Source organism: Sabethes cyaneus, chromosome 3 (genome assembly GCF_943734655.1).
Source record: "Sabethes cyaneus chromosome 3, idSabCyanKW18_F2, whole genome shotgun sequence".
Classification (NCBI taxonomy): Eukaryota; Metazoa; Arthropoda; class Insecta; order Diptera; family Culicidae; genus Sabethes; species Sabethes cyaneus.
In genome coordinates, this window is record NC_071355.1 from 150,966,660 (window position 1) to 150,986,371 (window position 19,712).

The 19,712-nt window shown below is 40.2% G+C and overlaps 1 protein-coding gene across 1 annotated transcript in view; it reads right to left on the minus strand.

Annotated features, from left to right (window-relative positions):
- The window catches only part of LOC128744100 (F-box/LRR-repeat protein 20), a 69,842-nt gene that overhangs the window by 1,306 nt on the left and 48,824 nt on the right, over positions 1-19,712 (minus strand). The window contains exons 2-9 of the mRNA XM_053840879.1: positions 7,897-8,004; positions 7,759-7,842; positions 7,414-7,686; positions 7,250-7,352; positions 6,621-6,706; positions 6,366-6,557; positions 6,197-6,298; positions 57-269 (exon numbers count right to left, since the gene is read on the minus strand). Coding sequence (XP_053696854.1) covers positions 57-269; positions 6,197-6,298; positions 6,366-6,557; positions 6,621-6,706; positions 7,250-7,352; positions 7,414-7,686; positions 7,759-7,842; positions 7,897-8,004 — 1,161 coding nt within the window. The remainder of the gene's footprint in view (positions 1-56; positions 270-6,196; positions 6,299-6,365; positions 6,558-6,620; positions 6,707-7,249; positions 7,353-7,413; positions 7,687-7,758; positions 7,843-7,896; positions 8,005-19,712) is intronic.

A 19,712-nucleotide genomic window follows, 5' to 3' on the forward strand; every position in this document is an offset into this window, starting at 1 on the left:
AAATAATTGCATGGTTATTTTTGCACAGACAGGTTAACCTTTAAAAAAAACCTCACCCTAAGTTTGCGAATAGCATTTCTAGATATTAGTTGGCAGTCGTAGAGCTCTATCCTCTGCAGATTGTGACAGGATATTAAATGTTCGAGTGTTGCGTCAGTTATTAGTGGACAGTTATCCAGCTCGAGGACGGATAAACTTTCGGCAGCGCAACCTCCGGCAGCCAGCTGCCGAATTCCTTCGTCAGTTATCAGTTCGCAGTGAGACAGCGTCTACGAATAGAAATACATAGTAACTATAGAACTAAGACATATCAAAATGCCGAATCATGTCTAATTTTGAATTGCAATTGCTATTTTATTGCGACATTTACCTATGGAGTTTTTCTCTTAAATGTCTACAAAAGTTTAAACCCCTTTCGGAAAAGATAATCACATATACCTAAGTGGATTCGAAACCCCATTCCCTGCGTGCGCGCGATATTGACAATTACTCCTTCTAATTTATTCTTCTGCTTTTTAAAAGTACAAACATAATTTATGTTGTCGTGCTTCTACATCAATAAAAATCGTCTAACCAAACTAATATAATTACTTTTGTTAAGTTTATGTGTGCAGTTGCAATCTTCAGAGATGGGGGCCGTTGACAATCCTTGAAGAGGAGAATTTGCGAATTTTAAACTAAAAAAACACGATGCTCTAGGGTTATAAAACCGACAGACATTATGCATTTTTAGGGGGTGGTCACTAACAAGGGGGAAGATGTCCAAATAAGTAAAAGGGGTTGCGTTTCTCTATTATTTAGACCGATTGTAGTTGCGCATGTGGCTGAGAGACAAGAAGGCGGTGGGAGGGGTTATGGAGGGAGGTCCGTCGAGGAGTGATACATATATGAAAAAATGGCTTTGTTTCTCTTCCGATATATGGATTTTTAGAGAGCAAAAAAACGTATAGTTGGCTACGCCACAGAAGGGGGAGCTGACTGGAATGGAACCAACAGGGGTGAAGGGGAGGTAACGAGAGACGTGAATATGACTGTACATCTATATATATAAAAATGAAATGCTGTTCGTGTGTCCGGTATAGACTCGCAAACCGCTCGACAGATTTTGGTGAAACTTGGCATATACATTGCGTTTGATGCGAGGAATGTTGTTAGCATAGTTTGAGACCCCTCCCCCCTCTAGAAGGGGGGGCTCCCATACAAATGGAACACAAATTTCTTCATAACTCGGGAACTAATCAAGCAAATGGAACCAAATTTGGCATGTGAAGGTTTTCGGAGGCAGATATTTTTTCTATGGTAGATTGAGAATCCTCCTTCCTCTAGAGGGGGGGCTCTCATACAAATGAAACACAAATTTCTTTATAACTCGGGAACTAATCAAGCAAATGGAACCAAATTTGGCATGTGAAAGTTTTTGGAGGCAGAAATTTTTTCTATGGTAAATTGAGAACCCTCCTTCCTCTAAGAGGGGGGCTTCTATGCAAAAAAAAAACAAAATTTCTTCATAACTTGACAGTTAATCAAGCAAATGGAACCATATTTGGCATGTGGGGGTTTCTAGAGACTGGATTTTTTTCTATAGTTGTTTGAGACCCCTCCCCCTCTAGAAGGGAGGGAAATGAAACACAAATTTCTTTATAACTCGGGAACTAATCAAGCAAATGGAACCAAATGTGGCATGTGAAGGTTTTTGGAGGTAGAATTTTTTTTCTATGGTAGATTGAGAAACCTTCTTCTAAGAGGTGGCTTCCATTCAAATAAAACACAAATTTCTCCATAACTCGACTATTAATAAAGCAATTATTAATTATTTGGGGGTTACTGGAGACTTTTTTTCTATGGCGTATTGAGATTCCTCTCCCGTCTGGAAGGGGGGAGGGCTCTCATACAAATTAAACAATGCAATATTCAAAAAATATTCGAACTCGTGAGTGTTGCCGTCCGTACTAAAATATAAGAGAAATTTGGAACAAAATTTTTAAAAATAAATCGGTGAAGCCTAGATAATGGGTCATATTAAATAAAAGTAAGATGATATGATACTTATTTTAAAAACAAAATTGAAGAGAAAATACATTGTTGAAATGAAAATATGAAGAAAATAATGTTGAGATTACACTTAGTTTATGGTTTCTGACCAGTTTTCAACTGATTTCAATCGAACTGCACTGATATTTTATTACGATTTTGTCAACATTACCATTTTAAGGGTTAGTAATCGCAAATCGTTACGTTGGACTTGCTGCTCGAGTCACAAATGCTGATGCGTTGGATTAGAAATTTGCGGCATGATTTAGGAATATCTTGGGTTGTCAAAAAGAAAGCTTTTGGTTGCAAGATTACAATTAATCAAATCTTCAGGATTATGCATGTACCCCCTTTTTAGAATGGCGTAGCAACGCGCGCCGGGTCCTCTAGTTTCACCATAAAACCGGAGCGCTAGGATGGTTCCATCATATAAAATCATCATATTTAGCCAAAGATCCTTTGAGCGAATATCAATTCGCATATCAAGAAGGCAAATCTTCAATAACAGCAGTACAAACTGTTGTAAAAAAAATAGAAAAGTCTTTTGAAGCGAAAGAAATTTCACTAGGTGCCTTCCTTGACATTAGGGCTGTCGGTATTGGGCGCTTTTGGTGAAAACCGGTATTTCGGTATTGGCATAGAAAATACCGGTAGTACCGGTAAAATACCGGTATTAGTAGATTATCCGAAATCATTAGAAATGTTGATGTTTTTCAGTAAATCTTTTTATTTTCAAACTTTAGCTTCAGCATTGTTGCTTATTAAAGTAGAATTTAAGCAGATATAATACTCTAAGCGATGTATTTCCGTTACTAGAACGAATTTTATTACCAACGCTTCCAACAATTGAAAAAACTTCCGCTTTTATCGATGTCTGACGAAGGGCTCTAAGCGCATCAGGAATTTTCCTTTCATTTCTTCAAATTTAAAGTAGGGAAACCTGCTTTTAATTATTTACAAATATCTTGTATTGAAGTTTACAGCATAATTAATGCCCCGGTCTCCTACAGTCACGAATTTTTCCTCCATCTCCAAACCGGAACTCTTGCATAGCGTCATCCTCTTTATAATCCTTCACAGATATCTTCTCTTCTTTGTTATCATTCCCACTATTCTAAGATAGTGGGATGCAGATTTCATCTCCTTGTTCAATGTATCACTAGAAAGACTTGAAAAATATTTCAAATTCTTTCCTGGCAGATCCTTTGATGGCAAGAATACTCAAAAGGTGCAAAGGTCTCCGTATTCTGATCAGGGCCCGGCATTATCGAAACAAATAAATAAAGCTGCCTTCTCTTACCTTCGCTTCACACATGAAGTGACTTGTTTCATTTGTTGAACAGAACATTTCTAGCAAACTTCACCTGAAGCTAGAGACTGTGTCAAATGACACAGTCTCAGGCACGATTTGTCGATGTTGAGTAGTTTAATCATAATATGCGTTAAATGGACATGTTACTCAAAATCAATTCAATTGCATTCAAAGTGGCTGGCCTTTGATAGAGAAATACAAATGAAACTTTAAAACCGGTCGTCATGATGATCTAACAATCGTTTCAATGACGCTGATTGAAGCCAATTTTGAAATGAAGCGGTGCTGCTTCAGTTAAAACTGAAGCTTCATTACTTCATAGTTAGAAAACAACATACTATTGTAAGTGACGTTTCTGGGCACTGATCTTGTTTCCTAAATTCTTTATTTGAGAGCTTCGAATAATTTTGTGGCTTTTAAATATCAAGTTGTTCAAAAATAAATTGAAACGCGACGTCTTTCTCATACCATAAAACATTTTTACAGGAAAGATGCTCCTGTGCCTTAAACGGGTTCAAGAGCTATAATTATTTGACCCACAATTTCACTCTCTTCATTGTTAGTAGTCAAAGAATCTTGTCTGCATTAACACCAATTTGTTTTTCTAAAAGTTTTATAATCTTCTATCAAATTTAGTTCAGATTAGAAAATACCGGAAATACCGGTTTTTTGCCTTTCCAAAACCGGTATTTCGGTATCCAAAAATTGGCCGGTATTACCGGTTTCGGTACTACCGGTACTACCGGTTAGACAGCCCTACTTGACATAGAAGGCGCATTTGATAATTCATCTCATAATTCAATGATTACGACTATGACGAAATGTGGTTTCGATATATCCATTATCGACTGGATTAGCGCAATGTTATCAAAAAGGGAGATATCAGCAAGCCTTGGAAGCTCATCTATAAGCATTAGAGCAGTAAAAGGTTGCCCACAAGGAGGCGTAATATCACCTCTACTGTGGTCTTTAATAGTTGATGATCTTCTTCAAAAGTTGACGGCGGGGCACGATATTCAACAACTCTAGTCAATTCGTCTGCTTTGCCGATGACATGGAGATTATCGGCAGAACATCTGTGGCGGTGGCTGAACAATACGCCAGACTAAAGCGCGAAGCAGAGAAGATTCGGTTAAAGGTAAATACGTCTAAAACAAAGTACATGCTGGCCAGCGGAACCGAGGCCGAACAACGCCGCTCGGGCAGTAGTATATTGATCGACGGCGATGAGTTTGAGGTAGTCGACGAATTTGTCTACCTTAGCTCACTGGTAACGGCGGACGATGATACCAGCCGTGAGATTCGGAGCGGTCGAGCAGACTAAGTTTCCGTACAAGGTACACCCTGTACAACACGCTTATTAGACGGGTTGTTCTGTACGGGCATGAAACATGGACAATGCTCGAGGAGGACCCGCGAGTGCTCGGAGTTTTCGAACGACGAGTGCTAAGAACGATCTTCGGCGGCGTACAGGAGAACGGAGTATGGAAGCGCACGATGAACCATGAACCCTGCAAAGCTGGTGTTCGACTCAAATCCGGGCGTAGCGAGCAAGATGATTAGACCAGGTGGAGCGAGGAATTGGAGAGCGGTAGTCCTCAACCGAGTTACATGGAGAAACTTTGTTCAACAGGCTTTGTCTAAGGACGGCAAGCCAACTAAGTAAGTAAGTAGTGCTTATTTGTTTGTATGTTCCGCCATAACTCCAGAACACCTTGACCGTTCTCCACCAAACTTAGCACACGTGTTTCTTGACATAAGGGAATCAGCACTGGGGGCCGGCAAAGGGCGAGGAAGGTTCAAACGGTTAAAGGGATGCGTTTTTCTTGCATTTCGAACTATGGCAGTTGTATAACTGGCTGGATTTCTGAAAGGGGGAATAGGATGGCCGTTAACAAGGAAGAGGTTCAAAAACGTAAAAAAGCTTTGTGTCTATTTATTGAGATTACCGAGGAGAAGACGGACTTACAAGTGGTTTTGTTTCTTGCATTATGAGAATTAGCGTTATAATAACAGATGTACAAGTGACTGAGAAACAAAGGGGCCCCGGGTAAGATCAGACAATCAGCTAGTTGCCTAATAAATATTCGCATCAGTTCTCTAAAGTAACTAAAGAACTAAAAAGTCAGCACACTCGGGATTGATTGTATGAAAGATAAATGTTGTAAATAAAGTAGTCAAAATGGATACGGTTTCATGACAAAACATATACTGTCACAAAAAATATTGGAACATTATTCTGACCAGCTCCGAACGCCACATACACTTACTCACACTTTGCTGTGTGACCAGTGCAGTGTAATGCAATATCTGGCAATCTGTGCTGCATCCTAAATTACGTTTTCTGTCTTCATCAACTTGAATATTTTTCGATTAGACGGACTTTAGATCCGATAGATTTATATTATTTTCCGTAAACGGTGGATGGTCCCTAAACAACTAACATAGAGCGTGGATTATTCTCCCTCTCCAAACTTATTCTCCCAATTATAGCCCACCGTTGACGGTGCGCAGAAATTTTCCATTCGAAAACTCTGATCCGTTGCTGATCGCGCCGGTCCTTCGCGAGTATGGTCTCTGTCTCATGGTTGTAGGGAATTACCGTTCTGGTCAGCATTCTATAAATGGTCATTTTCGTTCGGCGTCTAAAGTAGCATAATGATCGCGTTTTTGCGATTCGGCACTACTGTGCAGTGATCTAATGATCCAGTCGTCGTATGAACCGTTATATATATGATCAAATATTATAAAAAAAAGCCTAAATTAAAACCTATACTATGCTAGTGTTTCTAGTTATAGTAGTTCAACATATACCCAAAGAAGAAAACAAATAACGTGTTGTCATTAACTTACCAATTTCTCTAAGCTAGGGCAGCCTACGGCCAGATTGAACAATGTCGCGTCAGTAATAAGATTACATTCTTCCAGATCCATTCGTTCCAAGTATTTACAGTTCTAAGGTGAGAAATAACCGGGGAAGTCACACACATATTCGTTGTTTTTAATACGAAAAAAAAATCACCTTTGCTAGCGCTATGAATCCTGAATCGGTGAACTGAGTACAACCGGCCACTTCTAGCGTATTTAAGTAGTGGTTATACGTTGCAAGTGCAATCAACGTTTGATCGGTGAGCTCGCAACATTTGGACACACACAGTTGCTTCAAGTTAATGCACTTCTCCGCTATCTTCGACACTGATGCGTCTGTTATGCTCTACAAAGTGGAGATTTTTTTTGAAATGTTATTCTGTGCGTTAAACTGTCAATAGCTACTTACTTCGCAGCTGTGTAGATTTAAAACCTCTATGTTAGGACAGAAAAGTGCCAAGGCGATTACTGCTCTGTCGTTTACCTGTTTGCAACCTGCAGAAAATACATAAAGTTTCTGTATAGTAATGCGATAAATCCTAGATAAGTTTGGGAAGTACAGCTTGCAGATTCATTATACATATCTCGCCTGAATTTTGAATATGTCCTAACTACAAATGAGAGATTCTCTTCATGTCTCCCTTATGTCCGTCTATTACGGCTTCATGAAAGCATTTCAATGCAATTTTTTTCTTAACGATTAGCTAGCATATGACGCCAGCAATCATATCGTGCAAAAAAGATACCGTGAAGTGTATTTGTAGCGTCGTGATAGACGTAAGAGACGAGACACGAAGAGAATATCTCATTTGCAGTTAGAATCTATTTAAAAATCAGGTCAGATATGTATGTTCATTTCAAGGCGGCGTACATTTCAGTGAAACGAAATAAGCTGTAACAGTATTTTTGAACATTGTCTTTCGTCTAAACTAAAGCAAAGACGGATATTGCAGCCAACTGATAGTGTACGGGACAATTCTAATCTCATTTCGATTGACTTTTTCGAGATTCCACTGTATAATATCCAACAAAGTTTACCTTTACTGCTAAACTTTTTAACTTTATTGCAGCCTCTCGCGATCGCTTCGACACCGTTTTCCGTAATCAGATTGCACCATGATACATTGATTTCAGTTAAGTTCTGTGGTAGCAAGGAGTAATTAACGATTTGGTGCAAGCAAACAAAGAACAACTAAACTTACCGGACATCCATCCGAGAGAGCCTTCAGGCTGCAGTCCGTAATTTGCGAACAGGATTCGAGGTTGATGGCGGTGAGTTTAGTGCAGAACTTGCTGAGCGGATGTATGGCAACGTCGGTAATTTTCTTGCACTCGGCCAAGTCCAAATGTTCTATATTATGGCAGTGTTGAGCAAGAGTTCGTATTGATTGACTACCCACCGATTGGCAGCCACGTAGACAGAGATACTTCAGGAAACCACCGCACCGCAATGAGATGTTTTCGATCACGAGACCCTATGACGGTGGTGTGAAAAAGAAACATTACTACATACTCGGACAGAATTGATCGATCTGCGAAATTGCTACCTCTATGTCCCGTTGAAAATCGAACAAGTTAATCTTCTGCCAGTTCGACCCATCCAGCGCCAGTATATTCCAGTATCGGGATACCTGGAAGACTAAATTGATGCAAATTGTTTATCGATAGACCGGCAGACAACATACCTGTCCGCATCGGCACAGCGAGGTTACGTCGAGATAGGATAAAATACGCAAAAGAATCTCTTTGGGCAGCTTCTTGGAGATTTCATCTTCTGGTACTATGTAGGCTTTCTGTAAAAAGATGAAAATATCGACATATGTGAAATTATTAAATCACGCTTTTTGTTTCCCCATGAAATTGTAAGGGCCAGACATTTTGATATTTTAACTAGCTGACCCGAAAAACTTCGTATTGCCACAAATTTAACTATGTTGTACATAAATCGTGAATTTCGGATGACCTTTGTCACAATCTCGAGTCGCCGGCAACACTCGCGGCCGTCTCACCCTGAATGTTTTTGAGTTACGCAAAAATTTCTGTTTTTTTGTATAAGAGTTCTTATCCCCCTACCACAGGAGGTCTCTAACCATCATAAAATAAGTTCATGCCTCCAAAATCCCCCACATGCCAAATTTGGTTCCATTTGCTTGATTAGTTCTCGAGTTATGAGGAATTGGTTTTTCATTTGTATGGGAGCCCCCCCTCCTAAAAGGGGGAGGGGTCAAAATTTTCTTCCTAAAGAGGGGAGGGGTCTCAATTCACGATAGAAAAAAATGTTGCCTTTAAAAACACCCACATGCCAAGTTCGGTTCCAATCGCTTGATTAGTTCTCCAGTTATGCAGAAATTTATGTTTCATTTGTATGGGAGCCTCCCTTCTTAGGGGGGGAGGGATCTCTAACTATCATAAGAACCTTCCCCGGCCCTAAATACCCCTACATGCAAATTTTCACGCCGATCGGTTCAGTAGTTTTCGATTCTATAAGGAACATACCGACAGACAGACAAACAGAAATCCATTTTTATAGGTATAGATAGATTTCATTCTTACGGAGGAATCACACTCAAAGGCAAGCAATGGTGTCATACAAAAATGAACGAGGGTTCCATTTGCTTTATCGTAACAGGCACAGTTAAATGCTGCTAATTCTTTATATTACTTTTGAATCGCTGGTGATATGAAGTGGTTTGCAAAAACATCGATTCTAATATCCTTTTTTTGGGTAATTCATCTGGTCGCTTAGTAGCGTATAACACTCTACGCCGGGCCCTTTTTTGTGTTGTCAGCATCAACGTCTATTTTTTCACGTAGTGTTGAAATCCACAAAGTTTTTTTACGCGAAATTTTGTTTTTTTACGCGAATTTTGGAATTTACGCGGTTTTGATTTATGCGGGACGTATCCTTTGTGTAAAAAGCGACTTGAGTGTAATACTATTATGGAAATGATATTAGATATTTTACGCTAATCTGCTGTGTCTTCGTCGTCGTCAGTAGCATAGAACCGGTGTAGCTCATGCTGTTGTAAGCAGTCGTCTCCATTCAACTCGATCTTGGGCCACTCATTGCCCAATTTCGTTTGCCTCCGCCACACTCCACTTTTAGTTTGTAAGTAGGTACTCCGTAGCACCGCTCGAACACAGCAAGGGCGCGTATGTCCTTCGTGAGCAGTGTCACGGCTTCAAGTTCGTTAAGAACTACCGGTCTAATAGAGTTTTGTACATTGTCAGTTTCGTACGGTAGTGTATACTTCCTGATCGTATTGTTTTGCGACGGGCAAAGTAGGCCTGATTTCCCTCTTAAATGCGCCGCTGAATCTGTTTACTAGTGTTGTTTTCCGCGGTCACCAGCGATCTCAAATACACGAACTCATGTACCACTACTACCACTTCCACGATCACCCTTTTTGTACATGGGGTAAATCACTCCACGTTCACGTTTCTCGACCATGTTTATAAAACTCTGCCGGTAGGCGATCCTTACTAGCGACTTTGTTGGTCTTAAATTAACCCAATTTCTCGTTTGACTTCTTTCAGATCAGGTGCTGGGACATTATTATCTTCCATGGGCACTTCTAGGTTAGGTTAACTTTCGTTCCGCTTCCAAATTTGCAAATTCGTCATTGAAGTGCTGCTTATAGCTGTCGACCACTTCGCGCTCGTTTGTGATTATATTCCCTCCCTCGTCCCTACACATGTCGATATGTAGCCCTTACGAGTTTGGTTCACCTTATCCTAAAACTTGCACGTGTCATTAGCTCGGAATAAATAGTTGTTCTAATTCTTCACGATCTCTGTCCTCCTTTTGGCGCTTTTTCCTCCTCAAGATCATGATCAACTGGTTCTGTCAATTGCGCCCCGTCGAAATGATAGGCGACTGCACGCATCTCAAACCTACGCCACTGACAGATCAACCACACCAGTCAGCATGCAAGGGATCGTTCCGCGATCGAAGGACAAAGCGGACTATTCTGTCCGATCTTGATGTACAATAGAACAGAATAATAACAAACCAGTGTACTATTAGCGGCGATTTCTTAAATTTACTCAAAATTGATCTAAATCAACTTAATCTATCTAAAAATTACCGGGAAACTAATTAAAAGTAATCGTTAACCTATTTGCTTATACTAGCTAACTAACGAATAGCCTTAAATGCTAAACTTTTAGCATTTAAGTTAGCGTTGAGAACATTAAGTGAAAGATTGTAACTATCATTCCTAACCTATTTGTACCTAACACTAGCGTATCCGTATAATAGTGGTTCAACCTATTACTTAATTAATGAACTATACATCTACAAATTAGAAGCAGGTGAGCTATAACCATAACTTAAAGTTAAAGTAAAATCCTAAATCTAAATATACGAACGGATGTGACTAGGGTCAACTAATATTCAGCTTTGGCTAAGATTCCGTACTGGGCTACCACCGTCGACAGGAGAGATGTTGCATCCAAAATCAATCGATCTTCAATGAGTAAATGAGTGCTTTCTAAAGAAGTGAAGAGCCGCAAGTTCGACATCGTAGCGCTGCAGGAGGTATGCTGGAAAGGAACGATGGTACGTACGTATAGAGATGGTCATACCATCTACCAGAGCTGCGGCAATACACACGAGCTGGGCACAGCTTTTATAGTGATGGGCGAGATGCAGAAGCGGGTGATCGGGTGGTGGCCGATCAACCCCCGAATGTGAAGATTAAGAATCAAGGGCCGATTCTTCAATATAAGCATAATTAACGTGCACAGCCCTCACCTCGGAAGTACCGATGATGACAAAGACGAATTCTACGCGCAGCTGGAGCGTGAATACGACCGCTGCCCAAGACATGATATCAAAATTATCATCGGGGACTGTAATGCTCAGGTTGGTCAGGAGGAGGAATTCAAACCGGTGATTGGACGGTTCAGCGCCCACCCGCAAACGAACGAAAACGGCCTAAGACTTGTCGACTTCGCCGCCTCCAAGAACATGGCCATACGTAGTAGCTTCTTCTAGCATAACCTCTACCATCGGTACACCTGGAGATCACCCAACCAGACAGAATCACAAATCGACCACGTTCTGATAGATGGTCGGCACTTTTCAGACATTATCGACGTCAGAACCTATCCGGGCGCTAACATTGATTCGGATCACTACCTAGTGATGGTGAGGATACGTCAAAAACGATCTGTTGTGAACAACATACGATACCGCCGCCTGCCACGGTATAATCTAGCGCGACTGAAGCAACCGGAGGTCGCCGAAAACTACGCGTTATCTCTCGAAACCGCGCTGCCGGAAGAGGGTGAGCTGGATGAAGCTCCTCTTGAGGACTGTTCGAATGCCGTGAAAACAGCCATTAACAGCGTAGCGGAGAACGTCCTAGGCAGTGTGGCACCGAATCGACGTAACGAATGGTTTGACGAGGAATGCCAGCAGATATTGGCTGAGAAGAACGCAGCACGGGTACAAATGCTGCGTAGAGCCACCCGTCAGAATGTGGAGCGATACAAACAGAAGCGGAGGCAGCAAACCCGACTCTTCAAGGAGAAAAAGCACCACCAAGAGGAGAAGGAGTGCGAAGAACTCGAACAGCTGTACCGCTTTCACAACACACGGAAGTTCTATCAAAGACTCAACAAATCTCGCAAAGGTTTTGTGCCGCGGGCCGAAATGTGTAGAGATAAAGAAGGAGGTATCTTAACTGACGACCGTGCGGTGATCGAAAGGTGGAAGCAGCACTATGATGAACACCTGAATGGCGTGCAGGCGGAAGACCATGATAGCGGAGGAAGTGACCACATTGGTGCAGCAAGCGACGAAGATGTGCCACCCCCATCGATAAGGGAAGTTAAAGAAGCCATCCAGCGGCTGAAGAACCAACAAAGCAGCGGGAAAGGATGGCATTGGAGCGGAACTTATTAAAATGGGCCCGGACAAGTTGGCCGGCTGTCTGCATCAATTGATTGTCAAGATTTGGGATACGGAACGACTACCGGAGGAGTGGAAAGACGGGGTTATCTGCCCTATCTACAAGAAAGGTGATAAGCTGGATTGTGAGAACTACCGAGCTATCACTATCCTGAATGCCGCCTACAAAGTGCTGCCCCAAGTCCTCTTTCATCGACTATCGCCAATAGCCAATAGATTTGTGGGAAGTTACCAGGCCGGTTTCATGGAGGGTCGGTCTACAACGGACCAAATCTTCACCCTGCGGCAGATCCTCCAGAAGTGCCGCGAATTCCGAGTCCCAGCGCACCACCTGTTCATCCATTTCAAAGCCGCATATGATAGCGTAAACAGACAAGAGCTATGGAAAATTCTGGACGAAAACGGTTTTCCGGGTAAGCTTACTAGACTTATCATGGCTACGATGGATGGGATCCAGTGCTGTGTGAGAATCTCAGGTGGATTGTCGGACCCATTCGAATCTCGCAGGGGACTTCGACAAGGAGATGGTCTTTCCTGCCTGCTACTCAACATTGCGCTTGAAGGTGTTATAAGGCGAGCGGCGATCGAAATGCAGGGCACGATTTTCAATAAATCCAGTCAATTTATCTGCTTTGCTGACGACGTGGATGCTGTCGGCAGAACATTTGAGGCGGTGGAAGATCAGTACACCAGACTGAAACGCGAAGCAGAGAAGATTGGATTGAAGATAAATACGTCTAAAACGAAGTATATGCTGGCGGGCGGGACCGAGCGCGACAGGGCTCGCTTGGGCAGTACCGTGGTAATCGACGGGGATGAGTTCGAGGTAGTCGACGAGTTCGTATACCTTGGCTCATTGGCAACAGAGGACAACAGTACCAGCCGTGAGATTAAAAGACGTATTATCAGCGGAAGTCGGGCCTACTACGGACTCCACAAACACTTGCGGTCGAACAATTTGAGCCCGCGTACAAAGTGCACACTGTACAAAACGCTAATTAGACTGGTTGTCCTCTACGGGCACGAAACGTGGACACTGCTAGAAGAGGACCTACGAGCACTCGGAGTTTTCGAACGGCGGGTGCTAAGAAGTATCTTTGGCGAAGTGCAAGAGAACGGTGTATGGAGGCGAAGAATGAACCACAAGCTCGCGCGTCTCTACGGCGAACCAAGTATTCAGAAAGTGGTTAAAGCTGGACGGATACGTTGGGCAGGACATGTTGCTAGAATGTCGGACAACTATCCTGCAAAAATGGTTTTCGCATCGAATCCGGTAGGAACAAGACGAAGAGGGGCACAGCGAGCGAGGTGGCAAGACCAGGTGGAGCGAGATCTGGCGAGCACTGCGTGCCCGCGGAACTGGAGATCAGTTGCCATGGACCGAAACAGATGGAGAAATTATACTTCGCAGGCCTTGTCATAAGACGTTAGGCCAATTAAGTAAGTAAGTAAGTCAATGAGTAAAACATTATTAATTCTATAGATTTTCGCAAGATACAAACATTATGCTGACTCTCACGATAGTTAAAGCTCAAATTAGCGAGCAACACTAAGTCTATGGACGAATAACGAAAATGATGTTTCTTGAACAGTGGTTTATTAGTAACTAAGGAAAAATATCTAGGTAACAGACATTTTGCATGTTAGTTAAATGATAGGTATCAATTAGGTTCTTCGTGTAATTAATGGTACTTTCAAAACTAAAAAATTCCCTATTGTGCATATTTCATCGTCCTCAATTTTATTGCTTCGAAACCAGAGATGGAAAAAATCGCTTCTATCTATCATGAACATAAGAGCGATCAAATTCAGATTCATTACCTTAACTACTTGTAAGTGACAAGTACTTTGGCGCGATCTGTGATGTTAGATTATGACAACCTTGATTGTGTTGAGAAATATAACAGATACAGACGATCGGTTGTGTGCAGTGCAATCTCAATACAAACATGAGTAACCTTTGTCTCGCAGCTAGGTAAAAAGTAAAACAGTAATCAACTGCTGAGTATTGATAAGACAACAAGAACTTGTGACTAAAGCTAAAGATTTGCTGTTTGTCATGAACTGTACAGATCATGTCTGTGAGTGTGGCGATGACTAACAGATTTGACTATAATCACTGATTTCCCATCTCAATCGAAATTGATTAAGCTTGGCATACATGCTCCTTGACACAAGGGAATTAGCGGAGCGGAGAGAAATTGATAAAAGGGAGGTAGTCCCTGGCAGGGGTGAGGTTCAAATAAGCAAGCCTGCATTATGCGAATTTCCAGAGCGATAATGGAGCTGAGTCACCATTGCATTATCAAAATTCTTTTAGAAATTGTATTTCATAAACCAAAAATAGCACTATTATGAATTTTTGAAAAATTGGTTCAGTGATTCAAAAGTTATGTATTTTTAAAGGTTTGTACAAAATCGAAGCACTTTCTAATTTTGTTATAGTTTTTTTCGTGGAACTACTGAATAGTTAAATACATTGTTGTCGTAATTTAAAATATTTCACCACATTTAAATCAGGTGTAGCATATAAGGTTAAAAAATTCGATCGCATCACTAATCAAGGCGAATCCCAGTCTAATACTACTCTGTGTCTAATAAAGTATGTGCTACTAACAAAACTGCTGACTGTGATCTTTGAGGGGTAAAGAGTCAAGCACTAGGAGCCTCATATTCCTCTCATAATCTGATTTGATTGCAAGGACTGAGTCACTCAAAGGAATGCAAGCGAGTACTTCAGTTCTAGAAAAACAAAATATACCTATCTTAATTCGTCAAAGAAGAAGAAGAAGTTAAAGTCATAAAGGTGTGTACAGGCATGAGCACACTGGGGCACGTAGGGCACCCTAAAAAATTTAACGTATATCTCAAAGGTGCAGTCAGGAAGTATGGAGATTTTATTTAAATAGTCCGACATTTTTACGATAAATAAACTAATTGCGTAAAAATAGATCCAGTTTCAAATCAAATTAATTCCAATTTTAAGTTAAATTTCAGTTCCATTCATATTTCAAGTCTGATTTCCAGTAAAAATTCAAACTCCATTTTGAATCATATTTTATGCCGAAGTCCAAGCCTTATTTGTAATTAAATCTCAAGGGCAACTTCCACTTTAATAAAGTTTCATTTCATGTCTAATTTTAAATCCAACTTGAAGTCCAAATTTAAGTCCAACGTCGATTTGAATGTGTAGTCCAAGTTTCGGCTCAATTTTATATAAAGTTTTACGTCTAAATAGGTCAAAATTAACCTCAATTGTATGCCAATCAAGTTCAATTTCAAGCAAAATTTCAAGTCTAATTTTAATCTAATTACGAACTTAAGTTGATGTTCTTCTACAATTAAACTTTTATGTCTCGTTTCAAGTCCAACTTTATGTCTAATTGATTCAGTTGAATTCAAAGTCTAATTTTTGTTGCCATTACAATACCAATATGAATCCAATATCAAGTTAAGTTTAATTCCAATTTTGAGCACAATTTGAAATTCCTTTTCTCGTCCAATTTTAGCTTAATTTTTAAGAAAAATATCAAATTCAATTTTTTGTTTAATTCCGAGGAAAAGTCCAGTTTTAAATTTGAAGTCTAAATTCAGGTCCAATATTGAGCTCAATTCAAACCCCAATATCCAATTTAATTTTATGTCAAGCTTCAAATCTGAATGGATCTAAACTAAAGTCTAATTTCATGTCCTATTTCATACCAACTTCAAGTTCAAGTGAATCCAATTTCAAGTTCAAATCCTAGTTCGAATTCAAATCCAAATTCAAATCTAATAGGCCGTATGAATAAAACAGTTTGCTTTGCTTTTCCCGTGTGAATCTTATGGAAGCATTTGCTCTAGCTCTTTCATTCATACGGCCTAATGTCAAATCCAATGTTAGTCTAATTACAACGTAGTTTCTAATCCACTGCTCAGGCTTGGGCACGTATCCTGTCTTCTCTAAGAAATTTAGTGTAAAAAATGCTCATAGCGTAACCTGGAAGTCCTTAGTTTTAGTCTGATCGACTGATATTTTTGCGATAAATGTGTAAAAGTAGATCTACCATTCTACTTAGTCTGTGATTCTAGGAGTAATTTAAAATACGGTTTAAAATTAAAAGGCCAAAACATACTTCTGGAAGGTCGGTACCTCGCCTTCTATTTATGACTTGGTACGCTAGTGTGTAGGTAACCACTTTCGCATAAATTATCTCACTATGGTGCTAATAATCTATCACCAAGTGGACAACAACAATTTTTTCGGTGAATTGACCTGCACCTAAGTCAATGAGATACAGTCGCAAATTAGCGATAACGCAAATCAACCATGTAGGTAGTTCGTAGCATTAGCCGACAGAATCAACTTCATGAAGCAAACCACAGTGAAAATAATATGTTAACGCTGTTGATTTGTGAAATCATTGGTACATTCCGTCTGTGTGAAAAAGATGCTATCAAAGAGCAAACCACTGACTGTTTTCAGATGGGAACAACGATTCCCTTCACGGTATCGCCGCAACAAAGAACCAGACACATGACATTGAAAGCTTATTTTTCGAGACGGTAAATAGTTAGCTGGCATGGGTGGAGGAAGATGGACAAACTGCATTGTATATACTTACCCATACAAAGCATAAAACTCAGGAGTTCTATCGTAACAAAATGAAGTGGGTACTAATTTCAATATATAGTACATGAGCTGAAGCGCATGTTCGTTTTTTTTTGTGATTGTGGGACAAAAGTACGATAGAAAGACGCATCTAAAATCATTTCATTAGGGGATGTAAATATTTTGGTGATAGTCTAAGTAACTTTTAAGTAACAAATGTACGAAATGTAAATGTGTGTTTAGCATCTGCGATAACTTTTGCAGCATAACTCGTTTGCTACACTTTGAAACTACTTATTTTAGTCAAGAGTTTGAAATTCACCTGAATATCACAAACAGCGACAAAAGACAAAGAGTCTGTTGTATGGAGCTAGAGAATGTAGTCGTCGACTGGCGAGACATGCGTTTTTATCAATACAGCTGCTTTTATGCATTATGCATGCATTTTTTCCCAAACGTCGCCCTGCGAACGGTGAACAGATATCGATTAAAGTACATGTGCAGTAAATGCATTGCATCTTTACACAACGACCGGAGTAGGTATAGCAATTTAGTAGCGGGTTGCATACTATGTAGAGTGCTTCATACAATCTCCGCAATATTTTGTGCTCAAAGAAACGCTTCAAAACTACTTCCATTGTTGCAAGAAGTTGTTAAAAAGCGGATCACTATACCAAAATGTTCTCACGCATTAATTTTCAGCTGTGGACATTTAACAATACCAACATTTTACAAGAACTTTTGCACTGCCTCGTAGAAGATGCTAATCAATGGTGAACCTGTCTATTACGAATGGACAATAAAAGTTTTACCGTTTAGTTACAAAAAAGGCGGATAATAATGCATAATTGTTAGTATGTTAGCCTTCGCCGTATCAGTAATTTCGCTTGGATGGTACATAAATATACGTACTACAGAAGTACAGAGGGAAATCATGCAAAACTCAAAGCTTTGAAAATAGGTTGCTTATGATGTAATACAAAGCGGTCCGTATAGATGATATCCATTTTGCCTCACTTACCAAGGGAAATGCTATTCGCTCCAAAAACGAACCTTATTACAATAATTTGCAGCAGCAACAGCAGCATGGCTGTTAACCTTTTTACTTAGCAAAAGAAACATATAGTAATGGGTCCCGTTTCTTTGAGAGACGGTCGCCATAAATTACCTCACTTTTACCTTTGAACTAAGATATATCTGTGTTATTCGCAACACTCTCTGTAAACCTAGATTAAACAAAGGTGAGTTAAAACTCTTCACTAACCTTGGATTAAACTTCATCAGTGCGACACTGCAGTCTAGAACTTACCACACTGATGGAGGCTACAATTCATAGCCGAAATACGCGTATCTGTGAAGATGTAGAATTAAAGGGAATCGACCCAAAAAATTTCGACCCAATCAACGACTGATGTGTTAGACCAATGTCACGAAACACGACCAATTGGGAGGTAAAATGTTGAGAGTAAATATTTGAAAAAAAAAGCCATGGTCAGCGCGTCAATCTTGTTTTTTTTTGTTTATCGTCAATCTTGTTTTTTTTTGTTTATAGAACTAGACCACTGCGACCAACATTTAGATCTATTGTGGTAATCTGGTTTTTATTCGTTCCACTAATAATTACGTGACTTTTTCTGCAGAAACGGGACCTAGATTTTCAACAGCAATGTTTTTTCTTCCATCCATTCCATACTATTTGAAATGTAAAATAGTCCATTTTGCCCAATTCACTCCTAAATGTATAGTAAAACCTATTTTTTCCTGTATGGACTCATTGCTGCGACCAGTATCGTTGATCTATTATGATATCACCCGGGTGTTTGCTGTATGACCCGCACTGCATTTCTTTTTGCTATAATCGCTATCCAATGAGCAATATGCTTATTAAATTTTATGCGTGCTTGTGTGTAATTGGGTTTACCCTTCCTTCAATGCTTTCTTTACTATACCCACCTCGTTCCACATGTCCACCGTCCCCAATTATAGCCATCCCTGGCGCAGCTAACCAATGCATTTACCTATAAGAGTCCTTTTTGCACTGTCAATAGGCCTTATCGGCATAATATAGAATTCAGCATGAAGGAAGGGTAAAGAGGGGCCTGAAAATAAACCCATGCTAAAGTCATGCTTTGACATCGAATGGCCTGATTCGAACCCACGACCATTCGCTTGTTAAAGCCGATTCGGTAATTTTAGTAGAACTCACGAGTAAACGTGAAAATGTTTTGGGCCGGTTCCCTTTAATTCTACGACGCATACATCTTCACAGATACGCGTATTTTGGCTATAAATTATAGCTTTCATCAGTGTTGTAAGTTCTGGGCTGCAGTGTCGCACTGATGAAGTTTAATCTAGGTTTATAGAGCATGTTGCGAATAACATAGATATATCTTCGTTCAAAGGTAAAAGTGAGGTATTCCCAGTGAGGTCCCATTTATAAAGAGGAGGAAACTCAACTTGAATCCTCTCAAGCTTGAAGAAAGAGGAATCCAAATTTGCGAACAGGTCAAATTTCTAGACGCTAAGCTAAACTGAAATGCACATCTCGACATAGTGATAACAAGGCAGTTAGTTCATTGGAGTTGTGCTCGAAAACCATTGGTAGAAAATAGGAAATCCAAAAATGATTATGTGGAACTACACGGCTATCATACGACCAAAACTGACGTACGCTTCGTTAGTGTGGTGGCCAACATCAAAAGAAGTTACCGCTGTAGCAAAGCTTGCAAAACTTCAACAATTTGGGAACATTGCAATAACGGGAGCCATGGAGCTTCATCGAAAGCCCTAGATGCGATTCTCAATCTGCTGCATTTGCATGAATTCGTACACATATAAGCGGTAAAAAGTGCTCTTAAGCTTAACAGGTTCATACGTATTTCAGATCATTCTGGTCACATGAATATTCTAAAACTTTTCAAAATATGGCGCGTATTTAATATGAACGGATATCAGATGAATCCGGAGGATAACTATGATAGTTCCTACAAGGT